General features: G+C 54.8%; 6 protein-coding genes across 6 annotated transcripts; 4 read left to right on the forward strand and 2 right to left on the reverse strand.

The window, feature by feature from the left end:
• Positions 1-750: 750 nt before the first annotated feature.
• Positions 751-3,465, forward strand: VTJ04DRAFT_7171 (uncharacterized protein; the record flags this gene model as incomplete). Its single annotated transcript, XM_069365469.1, has 4 exons — positions 751-764; positions 833-964; positions 1,061-2,219; positions 2,272-3,465. 4 exons carry the CDS (start codon positions 751-753, stop codon positions 3,463-3,465), a joined length of 2,499 nt encoding a protein of 832 aa, XP_069216500.1.
• Positions 3,466-4,369: 904 nt separating this feature from the next.
• VTJ04DRAFT_7172 (uncharacterized protein) lies at positions 4,370-5,448 on the reverse strand (the record flags this gene model as incomplete). The annotated part of the gene is made up of 3 exons (XM_069365470.1): positions 4,370-4,457; positions 4,541-5,165; positions 5,286-5,448. 3 exons carry the CDS (start codon positions 5,446-5,448, stop codon positions 4,370-4,372), a joined length of 876 nt encoding a protein of 291 aa, XP_069216501.1.
• A 706-nt stretch (positions 5,449-6,154) lies between these two features.
• VTJ04DRAFT_7173 (uncharacterized protein) lies at positions 6,155-6,697 on the forward strand (the record flags this gene model as incomplete). Its single annotated transcript, XM_069365471.1, has 2 exons — positions 6,155-6,251; positions 6,300-6,697. The coding sequence occupies 2 exons, from the start codon at positions 6,155-6,157 to the stop codon at positions 6,695-6,697; spliced, it is 495 nt and encodes a 164-aa protein (XP_069216502.1).
• Positions 6,698-6,791: 94 nt separating this feature from the next.
• On the reverse strand, positions 6,792-8,897 carry VTJ04DRAFT_7174 (uncharacterized protein; the record flags this gene model as incomplete). The annotated part of the gene is made up of 2 exons (XM_069365472.1): positions 6,792-8,258; positions 8,313-8,897. The coding sequence occupies 2 exons, from the start codon at positions 8,895-8,897 to the stop codon at positions 6,792-6,794; spliced, it is 2,052 nt and encodes a 683-aa protein (XP_069216503.1).
• Positions 8,898-11,479: 2,582 nt separating this feature from the next.
• Positions 11,480-14,141, forward strand: VTJ04DRAFT_7175 (uncharacterized protein; the record flags this gene model as incomplete). The annotated part of the gene is made up of 4 exons (XM_069365473.1): positions 11,480-11,588; positions 12,040-12,319; positions 12,434-12,581; positions 12,795-14,141. 4 exons carry the CDS (start codon positions 11,480-11,482, stop codon positions 14,139-14,141), a joined length of 1,884 nt encoding a protein of 627 aa, XP_069216504.1.
• An 839-nt stretch (positions 14,142-14,980) lies between these two features.
• On the forward strand, positions 14,981-18,175 carry VTJ04DRAFT_7176 (uncharacterized protein; the record flags this gene model as incomplete). Its single annotated transcript, XM_069365474.1, has 7 exons — positions 14,981-15,968; positions 16,017-16,760; positions 16,819-16,940; positions 17,025-17,170; positions 17,241-17,538; positions 17,619-17,661; positions 17,742-18,175. 7 exons carry the CDS (start codon positions 14,981-14,983, stop codon positions 18,173-18,175), a joined length of 2,775 nt encoding a protein of 924 aa, XP_069216505.1.
• Positions 18,176-21,334: the final 3,159 nt, after the last annotated feature.

Here is a 21,334-nt window from a genome sequence, read left to right on the forward strand (position 1 = left end):
ACGGGGCCACGTACGCGACGTGCCGAGAAGAATGGCTGACTGTGGGTGTGCGGAAGTAATGGAAACGTTGGTAGGTCCATCCTGAGCACCGGATAGGTCGACGGGGAGGGGAAACGGTGCATCGACCCTTGCCCGCACGATGGCTTGCTTCCGCATTTCATTGCGGCACCGAAGCAGCACGAAGAGCGAGCCTAGGCCGGCTGCCGGGCGTTTGAACCGTCGCAGTCTCCCCACCCGGGTCCGTCATCATGCATCAGGTCGTATCGTATTCTCCATTAGCCACACATATCCCGTTTCTTCCGTCTTCCTTCGGATCGCTTGGCTCTGATAGGGGGAGGACGCATCGCCTGTATGTATGCTCAGATATCTAAGAGGTATCTTCAGGATCATCGTCATTTCACAGATGCTCACCCCACTTTCGACGTGATCATCTCTTCTTCTTCTACTTCTCTTCATCTCTCCCTCGACGTGTAGATCTTTTCTCCACGGATTGTTTCTCCTGAACTCTTTTTGCCTCGCTCTGACGAAGCTTAAACATACATTCTATCCACTCGACGTTTGTTTGTGTCCGTCATCCCTGTGGCTGTGTGCTGCGTAATACGGAGTACAGACGGTCTTTTGGACGCACGTGCCTACTTGGGTTGGTGATAGCACAGCAGCACAACGTCTCTTTGCTCATAACAACCTCCCTGTGGCATCGTAAACTTCCACAACAAGGCCACACCCCATCGGTCTTCTCATCTTCCCAAGATGTTTCGCCAGAGGTGCGTCGTCGACACCCCGTTCCATCTTCCTATGCCATACTGTTCTGTTAACACGGATTCTCCTCTAGGACAAGCACACAAAAACCCGGCGAAGAACTCCTCTCTACCTTTCGGAAACAGTTTCCAGAGCTTTCGACAGGCTCCAACTCATCCGGGCCTCCGGGGGATAACTCATTAGACCCTAACCAAGGAACAACAAAGTTCGTGAGCCCCGACATCTTCATGGCACCTTGGCATACCTTTGTGGACTGTCTCAAGCCAACATGTTGTTCGTTTGTGGCTAACGATGGCAGTAGGGTCAACCATGAGTCGTTGAAGGACCAAGACCGGACACCACGCGCGAATGCCAACGGCTGGAAGCCGAGCACCGCCATGATCGGTGACGTCGGCAACTTCCACATCAGCACCGGCTACACGCCCATGCTAGATATCCCGTCGAATCCAGGAGACTCGATGTACCTGCCGGCCTCAATGGACATGAGCATGGACGACTTTTCGCACTCCATCTCCATGCCTGACGCAGATGGCATCGTTCACTCGGCCACCGATTCCATGGACATGTCGTTCAACGGGTTCGACTCGATCCACTACCAGCACTTCAACAACCACTTCATGCACGACCCCGGGCCGCCTCACCATCAACAGTATGTTCCTGGAACCTTTTACCACGATGGAGGGAAGGATTCCGTCGAGCATCACTCGGCAATGAACTCCAATCACCTCATGTCGGTCGACGGCCACCATGGGCCATCAGACGTGATGTCGGCGCACCGGTCCTCGTCAAGGTTCGAATCGACGCAGCAATTACCTCCTTCCGCCGAGTCTTTTAGGTACAGAGCAACGTTGATCGCGCCTACGGCGATGATTAGGTCTGCGGATGAGATCCCAATAACATATCTCAACAAGGGCCAGATCTACAACATCACCATTTCCGACACGCAATTCCCGTCTCAGCCCAGCGGAACGCGGTACCGGACCTTCATCCGGGTGTCGTTCGACGAGGAGCAACAGCGCCAAAAGCCCGCCGAGTACTGGAGCCTCTGGAAGGAGGGTCGGGGTACAAACGAGGCACAGCAGCGTGGTGGCGGCCGCGTCCAGCCGATTGCCGTCGAGCACGTGGACTTGGGATCTCCGCAGGCCGCGGAGAACATCGGCAAGCCGTCTGTTGAGCTGGAGAACCAGTACTTTGACGGCTTCTCGGTCATCTGGACTCCGGCCCCTGGAGGACCTGCCGAGTGCGTTATTTCGATGCGTTGCAACTTCCTTTCGACGGATTACACGTATTCGAAAGGCGTGAAGGGCATTGCGCTGCGGTTGTGCGCGAAAACCCAACAACTTGCGTCTAACTCGTCCCCTGAGCCGCCAACACCAGAACAACACAATCTCTACACGCCGGAGCTTGTTTACTGCAAGATAAAGCTATTCCGCGATCATGGGTCCGAGCGTAAACAGAGTGTTCGTGTGCCCGTTCCTGCTGATAATGGATTTTGTGCTAACTGTGTTACAGAACGATTTGGAGCATGTAAACAAAAGTATCGACAAAGTCAAGCAACAGATCGCCCAACTCGAAAGCGGCGTCTCCACCAAGAAGAAACGCCCATCAGCAGCGAGTCTCCAGCTCCAGGGCGGCCCCGGTAAAGCGCCAAAACACAAGCGGACTTGGTCCATGTCCTCCGCCAGCTCCGCTGGAGGGACCGACCCCGTGGCCGAGGACCTCTACCAGCGTCTTAAGACGCTCGAGGACATGAAGACCAGCCAGCGGCCCGTCAGTGCCCTCTTCCTGCGCGGCAGCGAGCTCGACGACCCCGACCTGCACCCCGTCATCCTCCCCGGGACGACCAACGGCGGCGACCAAGGCCACCACAACCCCTGGGCCAGCGAGCGCGGCTCGGCAACGAACTCCGCCTTCCTATCGCCCTCTCCAAGCTCCATGTCGTTGTACTCGCAGGTTTCCAACTCCGTCAACGGAGACGCCAGAGCTTCCCGGACGGACCTGACCAACCCTAACCTTCATCGGCCGGCGAAAGTCCCTGAGATCGACGCCTCCGGCCACTTCACAGGACGCTGGATCGAAGCGGTTGGCATCGACTCTACATACCACCCTCCCCCTGATACGCGGCCGAAGCCGGTGGCGTGCTTCTACGTGCGCCGCGTTCCTGGCGGGTTAGGAGAGGCGTCGTCTGCGGCCACTTCCCCCTCGGCGGTGTCGTCGTCGTCCTCGTCGTCGTCGGCTTCCTCGCCGGATCAGCAAGGCCAGCAAGGACAACAACAGCAACAGAAGAAGTACAATGACAGGACCCTCTACCGGGCCGTCTACCTCACACAACGCACCGCTCGCGAGCTGGTCGGCCGGCTGGCAGGGAAGTGGTCGGACCTTGACATCAACCGGGTCGCGCGCGTGGTTCGCGTGGTGGAGAACCAATCACCGTCTGGAAATGGCGGTGGTTCGCGGCTGGAGGTGGAAGTCGATGACGATGTCGTGGCGGAGATCCCTGAGGGGGTGAGCATGACGTTGGAGGTTGTTCCTGCTGGCAGGAGCGGGAATAATAACACTACTGGGCAACTCAATGGTGAGAGCAAGAAGGGTGAAGAGGAGAAGGTGAAACATGAATGGGATATGCTGGTGGATGTTGTGCCTGAGCAGCACGGGGGTTCGAACGGGGTTGGGTCTGGGCCGGTGGAGTTCTGGTTGCGTTACTGAACGAGGAGTTGGAGGGGTATGTACTGCTTTCATATGCGTTTTGGGAGAGCGGGGAGCGGGGAGTCAAAAGGATGTGTCTGGAGCTGATGGAGCTCCGGGGTGTTGGGATAATGAACTACAGGCTACAGGAACGAAGGTGTTGTCCGTGGGGGCTCTGTGCGGCTTGTATGTAATAGCCTATTTCTTTGCTATGAGATGACTGTAATGAAACTGTTCGGCATAAGTTAATTCCTCTGATTTGGAACACAGTTCTGACTGTATGAAAGAAGAAAAGGGTGTTTGTTGACACTTTCAGGGGTATTAGAGTTCCTCGACAGAGGTATCATAGTTGAAATCCACCACACCCATGACGACCTCATGAAAAGAAGAAACGGAAGGAGAAGGAAAAGAAAAGAAACTATAGAAAATAATCCCGAGATGCAGAGGCACTTAAGTATTTTGTTCAATCTCTGATTTCTCATCCACCCAAAACCCTAAACCCCATCCGAAGCCGTTCCGGGTTCGTCGCACTCCTTGGCGACCTCCCCTACCCGAACCCAACTACCCCGGCCTACTCCTTGAGCAACATGGACTTCAACTTCCCTAGAGTGTTGAGAATAGCCTCATCAGCAAGGGACAACAAGAGTGCAACGTTTGTCCGAGCAATCAAGCGGAATGTTGACAGATACGATTGTATTAGCAATGGCTTCATGAAACATCATGAACTATCATCAATGCGATCCAACCTCTTATTCTCAAAGAGCTCCAGCACTTCTCTCCTCAGCCCTATCATTTCCCGCCGCCCGTTCTAGAGTCCGACGGTGTCCGAGGGCGATCAATCCATCCGCCTTCTGGTGGTGGCAGGGGGCATGTCTGAGCTGCCGTCGTGCCAGCGGACTCTGTCGTTGTCCCACCTCCATTGGCGTCAGTCGTTGTACCAGAGGGTACAGTCGTTGTCTGAGACTTCCCAGCTACTGTTTGACAGGTCCCATTTGTCTTCTGAGCAGACCCAGCTGTCTTCTCCGGGGAAACAGTAGTGGTAATATGCAAGGACTCAGCCGCCGTATGGAACGACGCAGTCGACGTTTGGGCGGACACTGTAGTCGCGTTAGGGAGGTCGGTCCCAGTGATGGCCGTCCTCCGGTTTGTGTCGGCCGCTGTGTAATGGCGCCCCGGAATTCTCCAGCGACCGTCAGGTTGCATCCACTTCCGCTTTCGATTCTCAAACGCCTTGCACATCAACCAGAAGAAAGGAAAATGCATCAGCGCGGGCACCATGACCAGCGCCGGCGATCCGTTCAGCGCCGTCGTGTCTTTGTCTGCCAAGGAACGATATATGGCCGCCCATCTCGCGCCTAAGGCGCAGGCGGACGATATAAGGCCCGTTATCCCACTGATTAGAAAGCAGAGAGGCATGATGGGCGGTATACACATCCAGAAGAAGTCTGAAATGACGGCGAGAATGGCGAAAGCGGCGCTGGCGTCCATCAACGCGTCAATGGTCTTCTGGTCGGTGGCGAGACGAGAGAACGAGGGCAGGCTGGAGAGGGTCTCGTTCCACGAGGTCAAGACGACGTTCATAGATTTGGGATCCAGGCCCTTCTCTGTTGTTTCATTGATCGCGTGGATAGTTTTCGTTGCCAGGGTAAAGAGGTCGCGAGGTGGGGGGAAGCCGCGGTGGCAATATGTCCGGTTAGTGGTGGGAAAGTCATCACAGATTCCTGGAAGACAAAATCTCTGTCAGAAGGACATGTTTGTGGCTTTGGATTACTAGAAAAGAAAGAAAGAAACAAAGAAAGAAAGAAAGAACGAAGCATCGGAATCTTGGAAGGTTGGCATACCACTCAGACCAAAACGCCAATACGTTGGCATCTCGGGGATGATAAGCAGTGCGATGTTGCGGCCGTGGACAGGCAAAGCCTCGGCTTGTAGCCTCCCAGCGAGGGCCGTGACATTTACGCTGTACAGCGCATATTTCGAGTAGTCGCTGAACGCACAACTCATGAGAAACAATATGGTCGGAACAACAAATGCTAGTGTTTACGCTGAAATGTTAATTGTCTTCTTCCCATGGGTCGATTGGAGTTTGTTGGTCGTCGGAAATGCACGTGCCTATACCAAAGACCGTAGGGGACATAGGCCCATTATCATCATTCGAAGTCTCATAATCTTCATTTCCAGATTCATTGTATTCATTCGTCCGACGTTGATTATTTTCAGGGTCACGGTGAGGTATCACATCGTTGATGAGCACCGATTGTCCCATCGCGAGGTCGAGGCAATTGGTTGGAACCTGTTCAATGGGTCCCTCGAAGAAAACAAAAGGTTATGAGTGGAAGAGTTCATGGAGAAGAGCCTTAAATATCAATCCAGCCTTAAATACATGTACCGGGCCAAAAGGTAATCCCATCATGAAGCCGGATCTTAAAACCATCACTGGCATATCCAGGCGTTAGGCTGACCATCAACCCCCAGCTGCGTAGCCTTGCACTTATGCACAATTACTACCTAGGGTTTTTGGGCGAACAGCTCACGAGGCTGACTGAACTAGACTTGTTTGGCGATGATTTGTTGGGCCTGGTGCAGCTCTGTGTCAAGGACGCCCACGCCAATGCACTAGTTTGCATACTTAGTGCGGAAGGACTTGGAGCGGGCAACGTGGAAGACGTGTGCAAGGTTAGAGAAGTTCTCCCAACCGGGTGTCACGAATATGGAGGGACTTAAACAAGACGGAATAGAAAGCCTCAGTGTGGCCGAGAAGCACATAACTTACACCACACCCACACACAAAAGAAAAGACCAGAGACGTCAACCACTGCTCCAATTCATCCAGCTGTGATGCACAGCTCAGCAAGGTATCTTCGAGGGAGCTAAGTTAGGCCAGGCCAAGCCAAACCAAGCCGGGTCGGTAGCAGTACAACCGACCCTCGCTGTCTGCTGTCCCTGTTCCTCCCAGCCTCTAACCCCCAAGCGTCAAGCCATTCAAAACCCAACGAGCTCATGTGACACAGCCACTATGTCTCTGCGACATCCACTGGTAGATGCCACAACGCCTTCTATGCTCTCGTCTCATCCCCCTTCCCCAGGAGGACCAACAGCTTTTCAACCCACCCAAACGCATCGCATGTATGCCCACCGAGATGCACCCAGGAGGGATCCACAACTCCCAAAACAAACGCAACACACCACCTCTCGCAAACCGACCATCACTCCTTCTTCCGCTCCTTCGCCTTCCGCCGTGAGCCACCATTGACATCACCGCAGATCGGCATTCCGCCCTTCCTCTTCCCACCACGGTGGGTCCTCCTTCTCCAACCCACCAAACCAACGCGCGCTACAGAACCTCCCTATTCCTGCCCCTGCGCCGTCAGTGCCGCCAGCTCCGCCAGCACGGCCTGCTTGGTCTGGATCTTCTTAATCTGCGTATCCTCGAGCTTTTCGCCGCTGGCTTGACGCATCTCGAGTTCCTCAATGGCGCGAATCTTCTTCTGAAGGGCCCGGATCTTCTTCGAAACGGGGTTGGGAGCGCCGGATCCCTCGGCACCGCCAGCAGGAGCAGCGGCAGGAGCAGCCGGAGCAGCAGGTGAAGGCGCGTTGTTAGCGGCATGCGCCGGCCGGCTGTGCGAGCGGGCGCGGGAGGCGTTGCGGTTGCGGCCGCCAGGCTGCAGATGGCGCGACTGGCTGCGGTTCTGGCTACCCTGACCACGGCGGTCGGGACTGCGGTCGTCGTTGCCCGAGGCGGCGGCAGAGGCGGCTTCTTGATTCTGGGCGCCGTCAGTCTGACCACCTTCGCCGCCGCCCTCCTTGGACTTCTTGCTCCGCTTCTTCTTCTTCTTGGCAGCAGCAGCGCCCTCGTCGACAGGCGTGGCTCCAGGAACCGTACGCACAGCAGGCTCGGCACCCGGGACCAGGTGCCGCGGGCGACCAAAGCCGTTGGGACCGACCGTGGACGTGCCGTTGCTCACGGTGTGAGCAGCACCACCCTCATCCTCGCGCTTGAAGTGCAGAGGCGTCGATGTGCCGCGGGCGCCAGGCGGACGATAGGCACCCACGGGCTTGGATGGCGTTTTGGCCTTGCTCAAGTACTCCGCGGCTGAAGCGTGGGGCTTCGGAACCGGGTTCAAGGGGTCAATGGTGGGGAGACTGCTCAGTGGGACAGGACGCCAGAGCACGTTATACAACTCGACCATGTCCTCGTTGTACATGATACCGCCTCCGACGTGCCAAAGCTTGATGCCGTTGTCGACACGCAGACGAGGCGAAGTGGTGGCCGTCAGAATGTAGCGGCTGTCGGGACTCCAAGCGCACACGCTGGGGTTGCCGCTTTCAATGGTGCAGATCTTGCGGTAGTCCTTCTCCAGGTCGTAAACGTCGATCGAACCGGCTAAGTTTCCAAAGCCGGCGACCAAAACGAAGCGACCGGTGGGTGAGAAGATGATGGTGTTACGCGGGCCGATGGGGAAGGAGTGAATCGGAACACCGCGATGATTGAAGATGGTAGTCTTCGATGGCATGTAGCCGTAGACGACGCCGAACTCGGTCGAATTTGGTGACCACGAGACGTCGTGAATAGGCCCCTCCTTGTCCAAGGTGATCCTAGCGTCGACGGCGCCGTTGGAGCTCAACAGATACATGGTGGTCTCGCCGTAGTAGCTCTTGTTGGACTTGTCGACATCGGTCTGGGCCAGGACGATGAGGCTCGTGCCGAGGTTGTTCCACTTGAGCTGAACCTTGTCACCCTTGAAGAATGTCTTTTGAGAGACGGGGCTGTTGAAGGATGGCACATTGTAGACTTTGACGGAGGCGGGTTGACCCTGAAAGGTGTTAGTGACGACATCCCCCTAAGACAAATAGGACTGGTAACACACCTTGCGCTCCGGAACAAACACGGCCACGTTCTGGTTCAAGCCTGGGGCGAGGGCGAAATCGGTAACACCCTCGACGCGCAGCTTGGTCCAGACGGTGGAGAGGTCATTGCTGTTGTAGAATTGGACCTCATTGGTGACGAGGCGGGCGCAATACTTCTCATCGGCCGTATATTGCAGATTCCAGCCCGACTGTGACTTTTGCACGAACTTGCCCAGCGGCTGCTTCTCGGCGCCATCGGGGAGGTCCTCAATGACTCGCCAGACCTTGAGGTTCTTGGTGGCATCGCCGTTCTCGTCCTTGGACGGGCGTTCCCAGGTGCTTAGGAAGTTGCCACGGGGCGAGAACCCGAGTTCATAAACGGGCGAGATGGGCAGGGTCGTTAGGACATGGCCGACGGAGGCGTCGGTGATGACGACGCGATCGTTGGCGGCGTAAGCAAAGTAGCGGCCGCAGGGTGAGTAGGCACAGCACCGGAGGTTCCCTTCGGGCCGGGCGAACCCAGGGAGGGCCTCATAGACGGGGTCGGCATCGAAGACGCCGATGGCCTTCTGGGTCCGATAGGCAAACTGCAGCGGACTCGCCATGACTAGTCAAAGTCACAGAGTGTCGCGAGCAGGAAGTGTGAAGGGGTTACTGTTGTTTCCTGAATCCTCTGTTTTTGCGGATATGGCACTCGACCACGGCAGCGAGGGGACGCGACGGAGCCGGTAGTTGATGGAAGGTCGGAATCGAGATGCCGGTATGGTCGCAGTCGATGGTGGAAGACGACGTCGAACTGGGGTTGTTGGATCGCGGAGTGAGTCAACAAGGTGGAGTGTCGCGATGCGGCCTCGACGGATGATGCGCGCGCAAGACGGATGGCCGCAGCGATGCGATGATGAAGATAAAACCCCGACCAAAAGGAAACGGGAAACGGAGACAGTAATGAAGAAGAGAAGCGGCCCTTGGGAAAGTTGACGGCGGTGCGTGCTTCCGCGGGTGTTTGCCGGGCTGGAAGGAAGGGGAGGAAGAAGCGGAGGATGGGAGAAGGGAGCGGGAGTTGAGGACAAGAGTGGCCCGTGGCAGTTCCAGATTTTCTTGATTTGGGCACCGCACTGGATCTGGCCCGCCATCAGGCTGCCGGGGGCAAGTGGGCGTTGACAGTGTCAAGGCACCCAGCCAGCTGTCAGCGGACTGCTACCAGGTGGTCTTGGCCTTGTTGCCGGCCTGAGTTGTCTGCGCCATCTACCGGAACTCCGCCCAAAGCACATTGTTCATCATCACATTCTACATCGTCGGGCCACCCTCGAAAAAATGAATGGTGCCTGGACATTTCTACATGAAAAAAACCAACGTCATATCATGACGGGAAACTTAAAGAATCACCTGTTTTCACTCCGTAGCCTCACCATGCCCACCAGTCACCCCACGTACAAGGTTTTTTAACTTTGGATTTTCATCGTTCAAGCATCTTTGCCACGCCCTCTTCGCCTCTTTGTTTCTCTGAGCATGGCGAACAACGTCCAGATGGATTGTAGAACGGGCTTGTTCAGACATTAATCCATTCCAGGTTCAGTCCACCACCAGAGAATGATGGAAATCTCATCGCTTCTAGTCCATAAACCCTTTCAAAAGACAATTCAGACGCACAACTGACTGTGGACAACATATACCCGGCGTGTTGAGTGAACGTGAAGACCAGCAGCACCCCTGTCACCTTTGTTGCCGCCAAAAAGCTGAAACACTGGGTCTGTCGGGACAAGCCGGTGTGGGGAAGTGGCCCAGGGTCGATGCGGCTGAAGAGAAGAACAGCCTTGCCGCTAGCCGTTTCGGGCAGCGTGGTTCAGCCGCATCAACGTCACCTCCACCATCAACCACATCGACAAAGGTTGAACATCTTCACATGCGGAAGTTCATAGCCAGTCTTGTGAGATGGAGGTCTCTAACTTGACTATTGTGTGCATTATCCTTCGGTTTTGTGACATGACAATACACGGCGTAATTACCTCTTACAAGGTTTCCGGTGAACCTCCCAAACAACAACGTGCCAGCATATCGCCAATGACTTTATACCTCCAAATGAACTATGCTTGCGCATTTAATTGCCGTTTAATGGATTTCGGATTTCCTGTCCAAAGTACTTAAAAACCTCACCAACTGCTGGGCGCCTTCATGGGTTGGTCCACACAACTGGGGCGTTCTCAGCAGAACAGTTGGCCCTCATTCCCCATGATCTAATCAACTTTGACTTGCGACAACCATTTTCTGTGACTAATTGTTGGCCGGCATCGCCAGAGACGTACAGGAACAAACTCAATAACACCCATGTTGAAGGCCTGGTTTATTCGTGCCCAATACTCTGTTTCTATTGGCGTTTGGCAACGTAGTTCGCAGCAATTGCTTGCTACAGGAGATGTCATTGAGGATGTTGGTGATGAAGAGCTTTCCCTTCCGAATATCTATCGAGCTGGAGCAGGGTTGTTGAGCTCTTCTGGTAAAGATGTGTCCTCCCTCCGGACCTCACAGGCATGCCGGCCGTCAGGAGTGAGATGGGTGTTCCAGTCATTTTCCATCTTCCACACCGCCTTGCCCTTCCAGCACCGCCAGTCGTTCACTGATTGCTCGCCCAACTCTCGGAGAATTCCGTGAATGTCCTGTTAGTCAGGATAGAGTGCGGCTCCTTATTAACCCGCGTTGTTGACATGCCCTGGGGAGCGCGCTGCGGTGCATGGACCACCACACACTGGTCTGAAAGCAAATCAAAATTTCCCTCCCATTTCCATTTTCTGACCTCTTCACTTTCCCCTCTTCTCAGCAACACCGACAGATCTGTTGTCGCATCTTCACAACTTTTGCCTCGTCAACCGTCGTTTTTAGGTCAACAGAAAAAGCGCAACAACCTCAGCTGAGATGTAAGTCAATTCCACTTCTCCTTTACTTTTCGGCCAGTCTAATCGCTCGCATGTCGGCCCGCGCGGGTCCGATCCGCGATTCACTCGCCATTTTCGGTCGATCTGACCCCGCGGGGCTCGGCGGTCGGGATGGAGGCAGCTCACCGGGATAGCATGCATGGAATCGGTCATGATATGTGATTGCCCTACTGTCTTGTCTCATGGCTCATCATCATTCACCTTCACTCAAGTCATGGATGAGGATCGAACGCTAACAGCTCTTCTCCCAGACCACCATGGAGAACCAAGGCCATTCCCCAGATCGGCCGGGGCTTCTGCCCCCGCCGCCTGGCTTTGAGAACCGTCCCCGGGCTCTTTCGCAGCCCACTGATGAAGAGACGCGGTGTAAGTTGCCCTCTCATGTTAACCATTCCCTAGCTCTTCCCCCCAAGGTCAAGCCGTCGCCTGGTGTGGGGGCCGGACCTGAGACCACGACGCCATCCTTGTGGGTTGGTCTGGCCATCAGTGAAGCTCCAGCACACACAGAGTGATCAACAGTCAAGGGTCAGTGGCCAGTGTCTTGGGCCATTCACTGTCCCATCGGTCCATGCCTCCGCAGCACACTACAGCGCGGCTTGACCTGCGGCTTTCCCCTCACCATCACGTCTGCCGTGTGGCTCGACATCGCGGACCCCTCGTTGAAGCCGGCCAATCCGGCGGCTCGAGTCTCTCGAGACCCGCGTGCCCACCAAAATAAAATCCCCTTCGCCTCGTTGCAAAATTCTTTCCTTCTTTCTCTTTCTTCTCCTCTCAGCAAAGGTGAAACTAACACATTTTTGTTTACTTTCACCACCAGCTGGGCCTTCCGCCGCCGCTCTCGCCCTCGCCGCCCAGTGCGGTATCTTTCCGTTTCCGCCGCCGCGCGACGCCACGCCGTCGCTGTCTTCTGCGTCGTCTTCGCCCTCTTCGGGCTTTTCTTTCCTCGAGCTCGAGCAAGAGCTCGAAAACATGGAGGTCACCAACGTGACCCTCAAGGGCCACCATCATGGCCAGATGGTGGCTCTCATGAAGAAGAAGTACCAGGACATCCTGGACTTCACCAAGATGAAGAACACCAAGGTTCTTCATCTGGACTGGTAAGGCACCGACTCAATTGGGCTCGTGGTCGGTCGCCGATCAGTCCGTCGATGGATCGATGGCGACCACCAAAACATTGAGGGCTACAGCAGCTAACGACGCGTTTCATTCAGGATCTGCGGCAACCCCGAGGACCCGATCAAGTTCGAGGGGGCCGGCCATGATGGCCTGTCAGCCGAGGACCGCCGTCTCGCCGAGTCGGTGGCCCGGTCGACCATGAAGATCACCTACGGGATCGACAAGTGGGACGAGCGCATGACTGTGAGTACCTCATTTTCTTGTCTCTGAATACATTTTTTCTCGTTTTGCTTTGATATCTTTTTCTGGTTTTGCCCTCATCTTCATCTTTGTTTCCTTTCATCGGTCGGTCATTTTGTCTTCCTGTTCCTGTCGACTCGTGTTTCGTATACGAGTTTGTTTAAGACCATTTCCCATCCCGAGTCTCCAATTCCTTCACCTGCTAACCGACTCCAGTGGAACAAGAGCGAGTTCTACGGCCACTGGCTGAATGACGACAAGGGCCAGCGCCACCATTTTATTGAGATCCAGGTCAAGCGCGTCTCGGGCGCCAATGACGAAGCTCTCAAGGCCCTGGGCGTGCATCCCGAGTACATCTGGCTGTCCCTGCACGATCCCAACGCTGAGCCCATCCCGGCCGTTCCTGTTCCCCGCCTGATGAGCACTCCGCATCCGTCTCGCAAGCTCCCGCCTACTCCGGCCGACATTGCCGCCGCGAGCATGAACAAGACCGCTGCCGAGCCCGCTTCCCAGGGCATGAATCTCGAGACGCCCACCTGCTCCGAGGACAAGGGCAAAGCCAAATCTGCGGCCCCAACCAACACCGGCGTGACCAATACCGCCAGCACGACCGTCATTGCTTCCTCCGAGAACGCTCGTGAGGCTCCCATCATTGTCTCTTCTGACTCGGCTCGTCGCCCTGCCGTCGGCATCACCCTCAGCCCTCAGGCCCCTTCTTCCGTCGAGGTCGCCCCTACTGCCATTCCTCGCACCTCGCCTCTTCATGCCACCGGCAACATTCCCTCCGACGACTCGACCGACACGGCCCCCGAGCCTGACGACGATGGCAACGACTCGGACAGCACCATAGCGGAGAGCGACTCGGAGAACAACTTCCAGCCCGCGATCATCGCCACGCGCCCGAGAACCGACGCCGAGATCCGCGCCTTCTACCGTCGTCTGCACGCCGCCCAGGCCGCCGCCAAGCGCGACGAACTCAAGCGCATCTTCTCCTTCCTCGAGGACCCAGCCTTCATCGAGCGCAAGAACAAGTCCTTCGTCTACCTCGTGCGCGTGGTCGCCATCCCCGAGGGGAGCGGCGGCACCGTCAACGTCTTTACCGGTCCGCGGCTCGAGGACCGCCGGGCGACCCTCCTCGCCACGGGCGCCTGGGTCGTCCCGCCCCTGGAGGAGCGCGTCCGCCACCGTGACGAGCACAAGCGCTTCTACAAGCACAAGGGCGCCAAGCCCGGCAAGTACGAGGGCCTCCCGCGCCCCATGTTCCAGCACGCCATGCCGCTGGACAAGACGGATTGGACGTTCCACATCCCCGCGCGCTACTACGGCCCGCCCGTGCCTCTTTGGATACAGCCCGTCGATCCGACCCTTGAGGACGTCTACTGGATGGTCTGGCAGCTGCTGAGCGGCAAGCAGTTCCTCGGCCTGCAGCAGGGCACCGGCTTCGGCGTGTACCGCGGCGGCCCCAGCGGCAATGCCGACTTGTTGGCCGAGTGTCCGTTCAAGAGCCCCTCCACGGAGGCGGTTTACCATGCTGCTTGCTACGGCCGCGGCAAAGAGCGTTAAGTGCCTTCGCATTGTTCGACAAAAAGCACATTCTCTTTGACTGGGATTTCGTTTGATAGGACGGATGTTTAGAGGATTTGACGGTTAGGCGTTCCGGATGGATGAGATGATGGCCATGACCATGATACCCTTGATGAACACCTCCTGGAGTCTCGGCCGGTTGGGTTTGGGCTGTATTCAGTGTGTGAGGAAAATGGGATCGGGTTTCCATGTTGACAGGTAGTTTTCACTGATGTTGAGATTTCACAAATGGAACCGGATGGGTTACCGGAACTTGCGATTCCTGCCTATATTGATGTTGATAATGATGTGATGTGTCCAAGTGTGTGTTGAGTGTTCGTGACATGAGTAAGTCAGGTAAGTAAGCGGCCGAGTGGGTGAGTTGATGAGCGGCTTGGTCGTCATTTCTCTCAGTGAAAGCAACACATCGTCATGAGAATCACCTCTTCCCTCGTAAAAAAGCAAAATAAGAAAAGAAGGAAACCAAAACCCCGACCAGCGGCCAACCAACGAGCTCAGTCATCCTCCTCTAACTGCGGGCTCTCGACTTGACTTCCACACTTTCACTTCCGTCACGAACAACCCATTTCCCACAGTTTCCCATAGAGCAATCCGGCAAACTCTCCATCGTCCCCCTTTTCTCAACCCCTCCTTTGGAGCATTTTGCTCCTCTTTTGTTGTCACCTTTCTATTCCCAACTTTCCTCACCTTCTCTGAATCGTCATCTCACCGATAAACAAACGACCAGTTCAGACCAAGCCCTGCGACCACAAGGCATTAGCTCCCATTCACCTGACGTTTTGAAGAAGTCGGCTAACGATTGTTAACACAAAGGCACAATGGATTACAAGTACGCCTCGTGGCAGTGCGGCTGCTACATTTCAGTCGACGGGGTTTCGATGTTGGGCGACGGGCTGGATGCGGAGATCGTGTCAAAGCTCCAGTCACCCAAGCCAGGAAGTCATACATTTAAGATCCGATGCACTTTTTACCCGGCACACTACTCGACGGTGGAAGTTGAGATCTTCTGTCCTGACCCTCCGCACGGTGGATGCATTGGGACGGTTACTATCAAGGGCGTTTCGATTGAGAACGTAAAGTACAGTCGACATGAAGGTGTCGATGCCGTTCGGGATATATTGAAGGTGTTTTGCCATCCAATCCACGAGGCAGATGAGGCAGAATCTCTTCCTGCGGCAATCGCTCATTTGGAGATGGATTGCAGCAAAGCCGGTGTCTCCATCACCGACGAAAAGCACCGTTTCTTGAAGAACTGGACGCCAAATCTGGCCGCAAAAGCCCAGTACATGAAACAGAAACTTGCCAACGGTGGCAGGTTGGGCATCCTCTTCCATGTAGAGACGCCTGATCTCGGAAAGATCGAGGTTTATGGGACCATCCAGGAAATGTCCTGGCGCGACGAAGACCCGGGACTCCCTTTGCATCCTTTGGCCCCATTTCTCAGCAGGCGATCAGGCTATCCGGAAGTCAGCTTTTACGATTGCCCAAAGCCCGGGGATGAGGGCTTTCCTGCCGTTGACCACGCCTTTCCACCGGTAAATCACTTCGACACCGCGGAGGAGCAACTTGTCTGTCTTGCCATGGGTGCCATCTGCAACTTCCGACTCGAGGCCAAGCGGGCAGCGAGTTCCAGGGACGTCGACTTTGATGCCTACGCGATCCAGTTCAGCCGGCATCATAAGGGATTGTTCCTCATGCTCGTCAAGACCCCGGAAGAGGGCGACGTCTACCAGCCTCGCGAGGGAGTTTTCTGCTTCGTCAAGATCCAAGGCCTCGAGCACACCGCGGCCATTTCGGGCAAGAGGAGTGAGTAGTGGCGCACCGAGCGCGTCGCAACATGTCTCACCAGCGCAGCTGCTGGTTATGCGACGTACATTGTCACAGCCACTAATTCTAGCAAGCAAGGACATCATACACCTTCTACGGGTAACATTCCCATGCTGCGTTGGGACGACGACAGCCTGAAGTCGACCGACCGCACCCTTCTCCAGAGCCAGGTGAAGCAGCATTTGCGCCGCAAAAACGCAAAGCTCACCATCTTGTTTAAGTCCATCCCAGCCGTCAAGCCAGTTCTTGCGGCGGTGGAGGCAATCAACGAGCTTTTCCGCCCACCGGCAGCGCCTCCCAACAGGCCTGTCTCCGAATGGTCCAAGAAGGCCTTCGCTTACCTCAGAGACTCTTGTGAGGGAGAGAACAGCGACCTCTTCAGCAAGTTCCCGCACATGAGGTACATTCTTGATACGCCAGAGAAGGTCCAGGCGTATTTGAGGCAACTGTGGGATGAGCTTGACGACCTGAAGAAGGAGGCGTACCGTGGACTTGACAATCTGACACAAAACATCAAATGGATCACTGGGCTGGTCGGGGCGGGGAAGACAAACCTCCTCCAGTTCATCATGCTGATGGCCATGTTCGGCGAGGATGGGGTCGAGCACCCTTTCAAGATGGCCTACTTCGTCAACATGAACAGCCAAGTCAGCGATTTTGCCGACGAGCTGAACAAGAGGTTTGCTGATATGGGCAAGCCGCACCGTGTCATTCGCCTGCATGGCTACGAGACTGAGATCAAGCACTGGAAGTGGACGCCCACTCAGTCCGGTCCTCGACGGGAACAAGCACCGAAATGTCAATAGATCGATGGCTGACCAAAGCACAGGGAAGCCGCTCAACGACGGCTTGGGGCTCGAGCACTTCGATCAAGCTGCCGCCATGGATCAATGTGCGCAACTGGATGACCTGTTCATGGTCCAGTACCAGCTGGCAAAGCTGTCCCTTGACGTTCACAACGCGAAGTCGCTCTCTCTCAAGCGCAGGCTGCCATACGCCTCGCTCAGTGAACGGGCATATGAGTACTTCCAATAGCACAAGGACAAGTATCCCGCGCTCCGCGACGCCCTTGAGAAGCTCGAGAAAATACCGGTAGGATCCAAAGATTCCGCTGCTGTTCACGAGATCAGAAAGCGGAGGAAGCCGCTCGTCGAGAGGCTCTATGGCGACTATCTGGAGCAGTTCCAGGGAGTCATCACTGCCACGGTATTTGGATAGAGGCTGTTCATACCGATTTGTGGACCATTTCAGGACTGACATCTGCTTCGTGGACGAGGCTGCTCGAGTCCATGAACTGGACCTGTTGCAGGTCATCCGGAAACACAACCCCCAACTGCTCATCGTTGTGGGGGACCCTCAGCAGCTTGGTCCGTCTGTTCAACGCGACTCCGATGGGTACGACGACAACCCGTGGGCCGAACATTGCAGGGTTTCCACACTGCAGCGGGCGTTCAATGCCGGAGTCGTGGACACGAACCTGCGATACAACCATCGGTCGGCTTGCAACCTCTCCTGGCTTCCATCGAAGCTATTCTACCGGTACGAGATGGTCAGCCCCCCAAATTCGCCATGGCCAGAGACCTCAAATGCATGGCATCGTTGGCTCCTTCGCTATGCTCCCCAACTTAGGGACCACAGATACCGCATCCTCCTGGAGCTCCAAGGATCCGAAGTCCAACACTTGGCCTCGTCATGCTACAACCTCACTCACGTAGAAAAGGGTTTGTGCCATGGTCCTTGACGCTCTGCAAGATACAACACTGTCTGGCCACGGCGACCAGATCACCATCCTGATCGTCATCATGTACAAAGCCCAAACGTACTTCTACCAGCTGGAACTGGACGCCATGGTTTGTGACGGACGCATGACCACGGCCCAGCGTCGGCAGGTCACCATTCGTACAGCCGACGCAGCTCAAGGCCACGCTGCAGATCTGGTCTTTGTGGACTTCGTGCGGAACAATGGCCCGGGCTTCACCGACGACCGTCGTCGCTTGTGCGTTGCCCTGACGCGCGCCCAATTTGCCGAAGTCGTGGTGATGAGCCGCGGGGTCTTTGTGGACTTCCACCCTCTCACGAAGCCCCTGGAAGCCCACAGGACAGGATTGGGGACTTCTGGGCAAGATCTATCAAAATATCGCGGAGCGGGGAGGTGTTGTGACCACCGCCCGCCCAGCAACACTTAACACTGACACGCCAAAGCCCTGCGCGAACTGTGGTGGGGGTCATGATCATAAAGACTGTGGCAAGCCTCTGAAGTGCGGGGAGTGTGACAAGCTTGGGCCTGGTAGCAACTTCTGCCCTTGGCAGGAGGCTGAGCGGGACAAAGTGTTGAGTCTGCCATACTGAGCATGGGCTGTCATATGCGCCAGGATCGCGGGTTGACGGGGTGGATGGCACTGGCTGACTCCAGAAGGAAAGACAGTCAGTGAATCTGGTAAGTGTGGGCTGGCAATTGGAACAGTAACCAGATTTGGAGGCTGGTAGTTTGGGACATACGGAGTATTTAGAGGAGGTTGAGGGACAGCGGTATGGGGAGGATATAATACCTATTAATAAGTCACTACCTGACCTTACACAAACTGGGACAGCGTTGCGCGAGTTTTCCCTGCTCAGTTTGAGCAAATTCGCGGCTGATGATGATATAAGAACCCCGTGCCGTATTGTGATTTGATCCTCCTTGTGTTAATTAATTGCCTATTCGGTCATTTCTTGTTTTCTATATATATATAATTAAAAAGAAAAAGAGAATTATTTAATGCGAACCGCCAGTAGGAATGCGTGGGTTTTGTCATCAGAGCCTTGTCGTCAAAGCCTCGTTCCCGCCCCCTCCACCACCCCCACAGAGAGGGTTGCAACGCATGAGTGTATTCGAACAATTGGGCAGACCCTCCGCTGACATGTACATAACTCCCAACCGTTAAAGCGTCGTTCGTTCCCGACCCTGGCCTCCCAGCCGTTGGCGGCGGGGGCGTGGTTGGCAGCTGTAGCTGCAGCATCTCGCATGACCGGTTTCATCCATAACCGTCACGCCTCCCTTCTCCACCCCCGCCATGCCACCAAATGTCATCGAGGATGAAGCTTTGGCACCCGATAAGCAAATAAAGGTCCTCCCCATCGCGGCTACTCGTCGACCCCGAAGTCCCTCAGGTATTTAACTGCTCCGAAAACAACCTCTTCCTTGAGTTCTGTGTCTACAAGCGCAACTTCGCTTCTCCGTTCAGTCCACGACAGCTACCACCAACCTCAGCGAGTCACACCATAACTGATGTCTGAACCACCGCCCCACAACCTCACGGCAGTGTGGCGCCCTGAACCAGACGTTCGTGGAACTTTCAGTATCTTATCCTTGTGTATCACAACACTTGTTTTATGCGTCTGGACATCGGTTCATATCAATGTCCCCGAGCTTCAACCAAAGCGTACATGGAGGTGGTGGGATCCGAGGGGCTGGATTTCAATCAACGCCTGGAGGAAGGCTGCTTGGATGTTGTGTGCTATCTTCGCACCCGAACTGGTCAGCAGCTCTGCTTAGACTTTGATAGCCGCTGATTATACTGACATTCTTGTGACCATAGGTGGCATTAAACGCTCTCCGGCAGTGGATAATTGCGAAGCAGATCACTAATACCATCAATGCTATCTTGGACATAGAGTATCCGGACTCTCCAGATACAGATGACACGGCCTCAGTACCACTCCCTCCCCGTTGGACTTTGGAACACGGATTCTACGCTGCAATGGGTGGCTTCGTCTTTGATACACAAGACCTCCCTGAAAGTCGAAAGTTTCTTCCTGGATCTCTGGACAGAGTTGCACTCGAAGCCCACGCGTTACTCGCCCTAGCTATTGCAACACCGGAGCTTCTTCCTCGGATACGTGTGGAAGAAATTCGGGATAAAAGCAAAGCTGATGGTCTCGCGAAAACAATAGCCTGTCTTCAGGCTATCTGGTTTACGGCGCAATGTATCCAGCGAACCATCCAAGGCCTCTCGATAAGCGTATTGGAGTTGAATACGGTATATTGTCTCAGTGCTCAAACTCCACAATGACCTACCGGTAACTGACCTTTCTCCAGCTTGCTCACTGCTTGTTTTGTCTTATCAGTTACGCCCTATGGTGGCGGAAACCTGTTGACGTTGAGGAGCCAACAATCATTCGGGGACAACGCGCCGATGGCCTCTGTGCATTTCTCTGTATGCTCAGCAACCGTGATTGGAAGAGTGAAGCGAAACATTTGATATTTCAAACAGATGGGACAGGTATTGACGAGGATACGACGGACGATGCTGGGTGAGTTCAGGGTCTATTAAACGAATTGTTTGCCCATCAATCACTAATGCCAGAAAGCCACCTGCGACCTGGGCAATCGGTCTACGGCTTCGTGTATCAAAGAAGCCCACCCGAAGAATCCGACGGCGAGACGCCACTGCAATTACTTCTGACCCCGAGAGCTAAACGCCGTTGGAAACTGGCCTCCGAGTTTCTCTTCGATTCTAGGGAGCAAAGAGAACAGAAACCGAAATGGGAGTTCAAGGATCACACGATCCAAATTCATCCGCCCTACGCTTCGATCTTTGGACGGGAACGAATGACGTTATCCCCAGATGAGATGCTTCGAACTCGAGTTCAAAATCGTTCTTGGGATTGGGAAAATCAAGGGAACACGGTAGTCACCTTTCTCGCTGATATGCCCTTTATGGTTAGGAGCTACCATACCGCCCTCTTCCTTCCGAATCTCATGTACTCAGGCATCCACCTGATAGTCTGGAATAACATCCCAATGCCAACCATAACTGGCATCTGGCTTTGGAGAGCGTCAGCTATCATGGTGGCAATTTATGCACCACTAGACTTTCTTTGGAGTCTTTTTTCTTGGATTTTCTTAGCTTTGCCTTTCTTTATCATCAATTGTATCATCAATTGGGATAAAAGATGGGAGATCTTCGAGGACGATATTTTGACGTGGAGAACGATCGGCATGCAGTTGATTCTCCGTTTTCAATCTTTGGTGAGGATCATTATTGTTTTTCTCTGCGTCGCGGCGAGGTTCGTTCTTATCATTGAATCCCTCATTTCCCTTCCGTATTCCCCGGATACGGTGTTCCAACAGCCGTCATGGCTACAATATGTTCCACATATCGGCTAGGAGCCTCTTGCTATCTCTTTTGTTCTGTAAATATACCACAGTTGGAAATTCAGGACGGCAGAAAGCCTAGTCTCAAATCTCACAAGCTTTGCTCGTAATCAGAAGAGGCCTTCCACCTTCAAATAGGCCTTCTCCGCGAGGCAAGGCTTCTACCCTTTTTGTACTATGATTGGGTGACGCAAAATAAGTATTATTT

This window comes from Mycothermus thermophilus (genome assembly GCF_041956435.1).
Source record: "Mycothermus thermophilus strain CBS 625.91 unplaced genomic scaffold VTJ04scaffold_5, whole genome shotgun sequence".
Lineage (NCBI taxonomy): Eukaryota > Fungi > Ascomycota > Sordariomycetes > Sordariales > Chaetomiaceae > Mycothermus > Mycothermus thermophilus.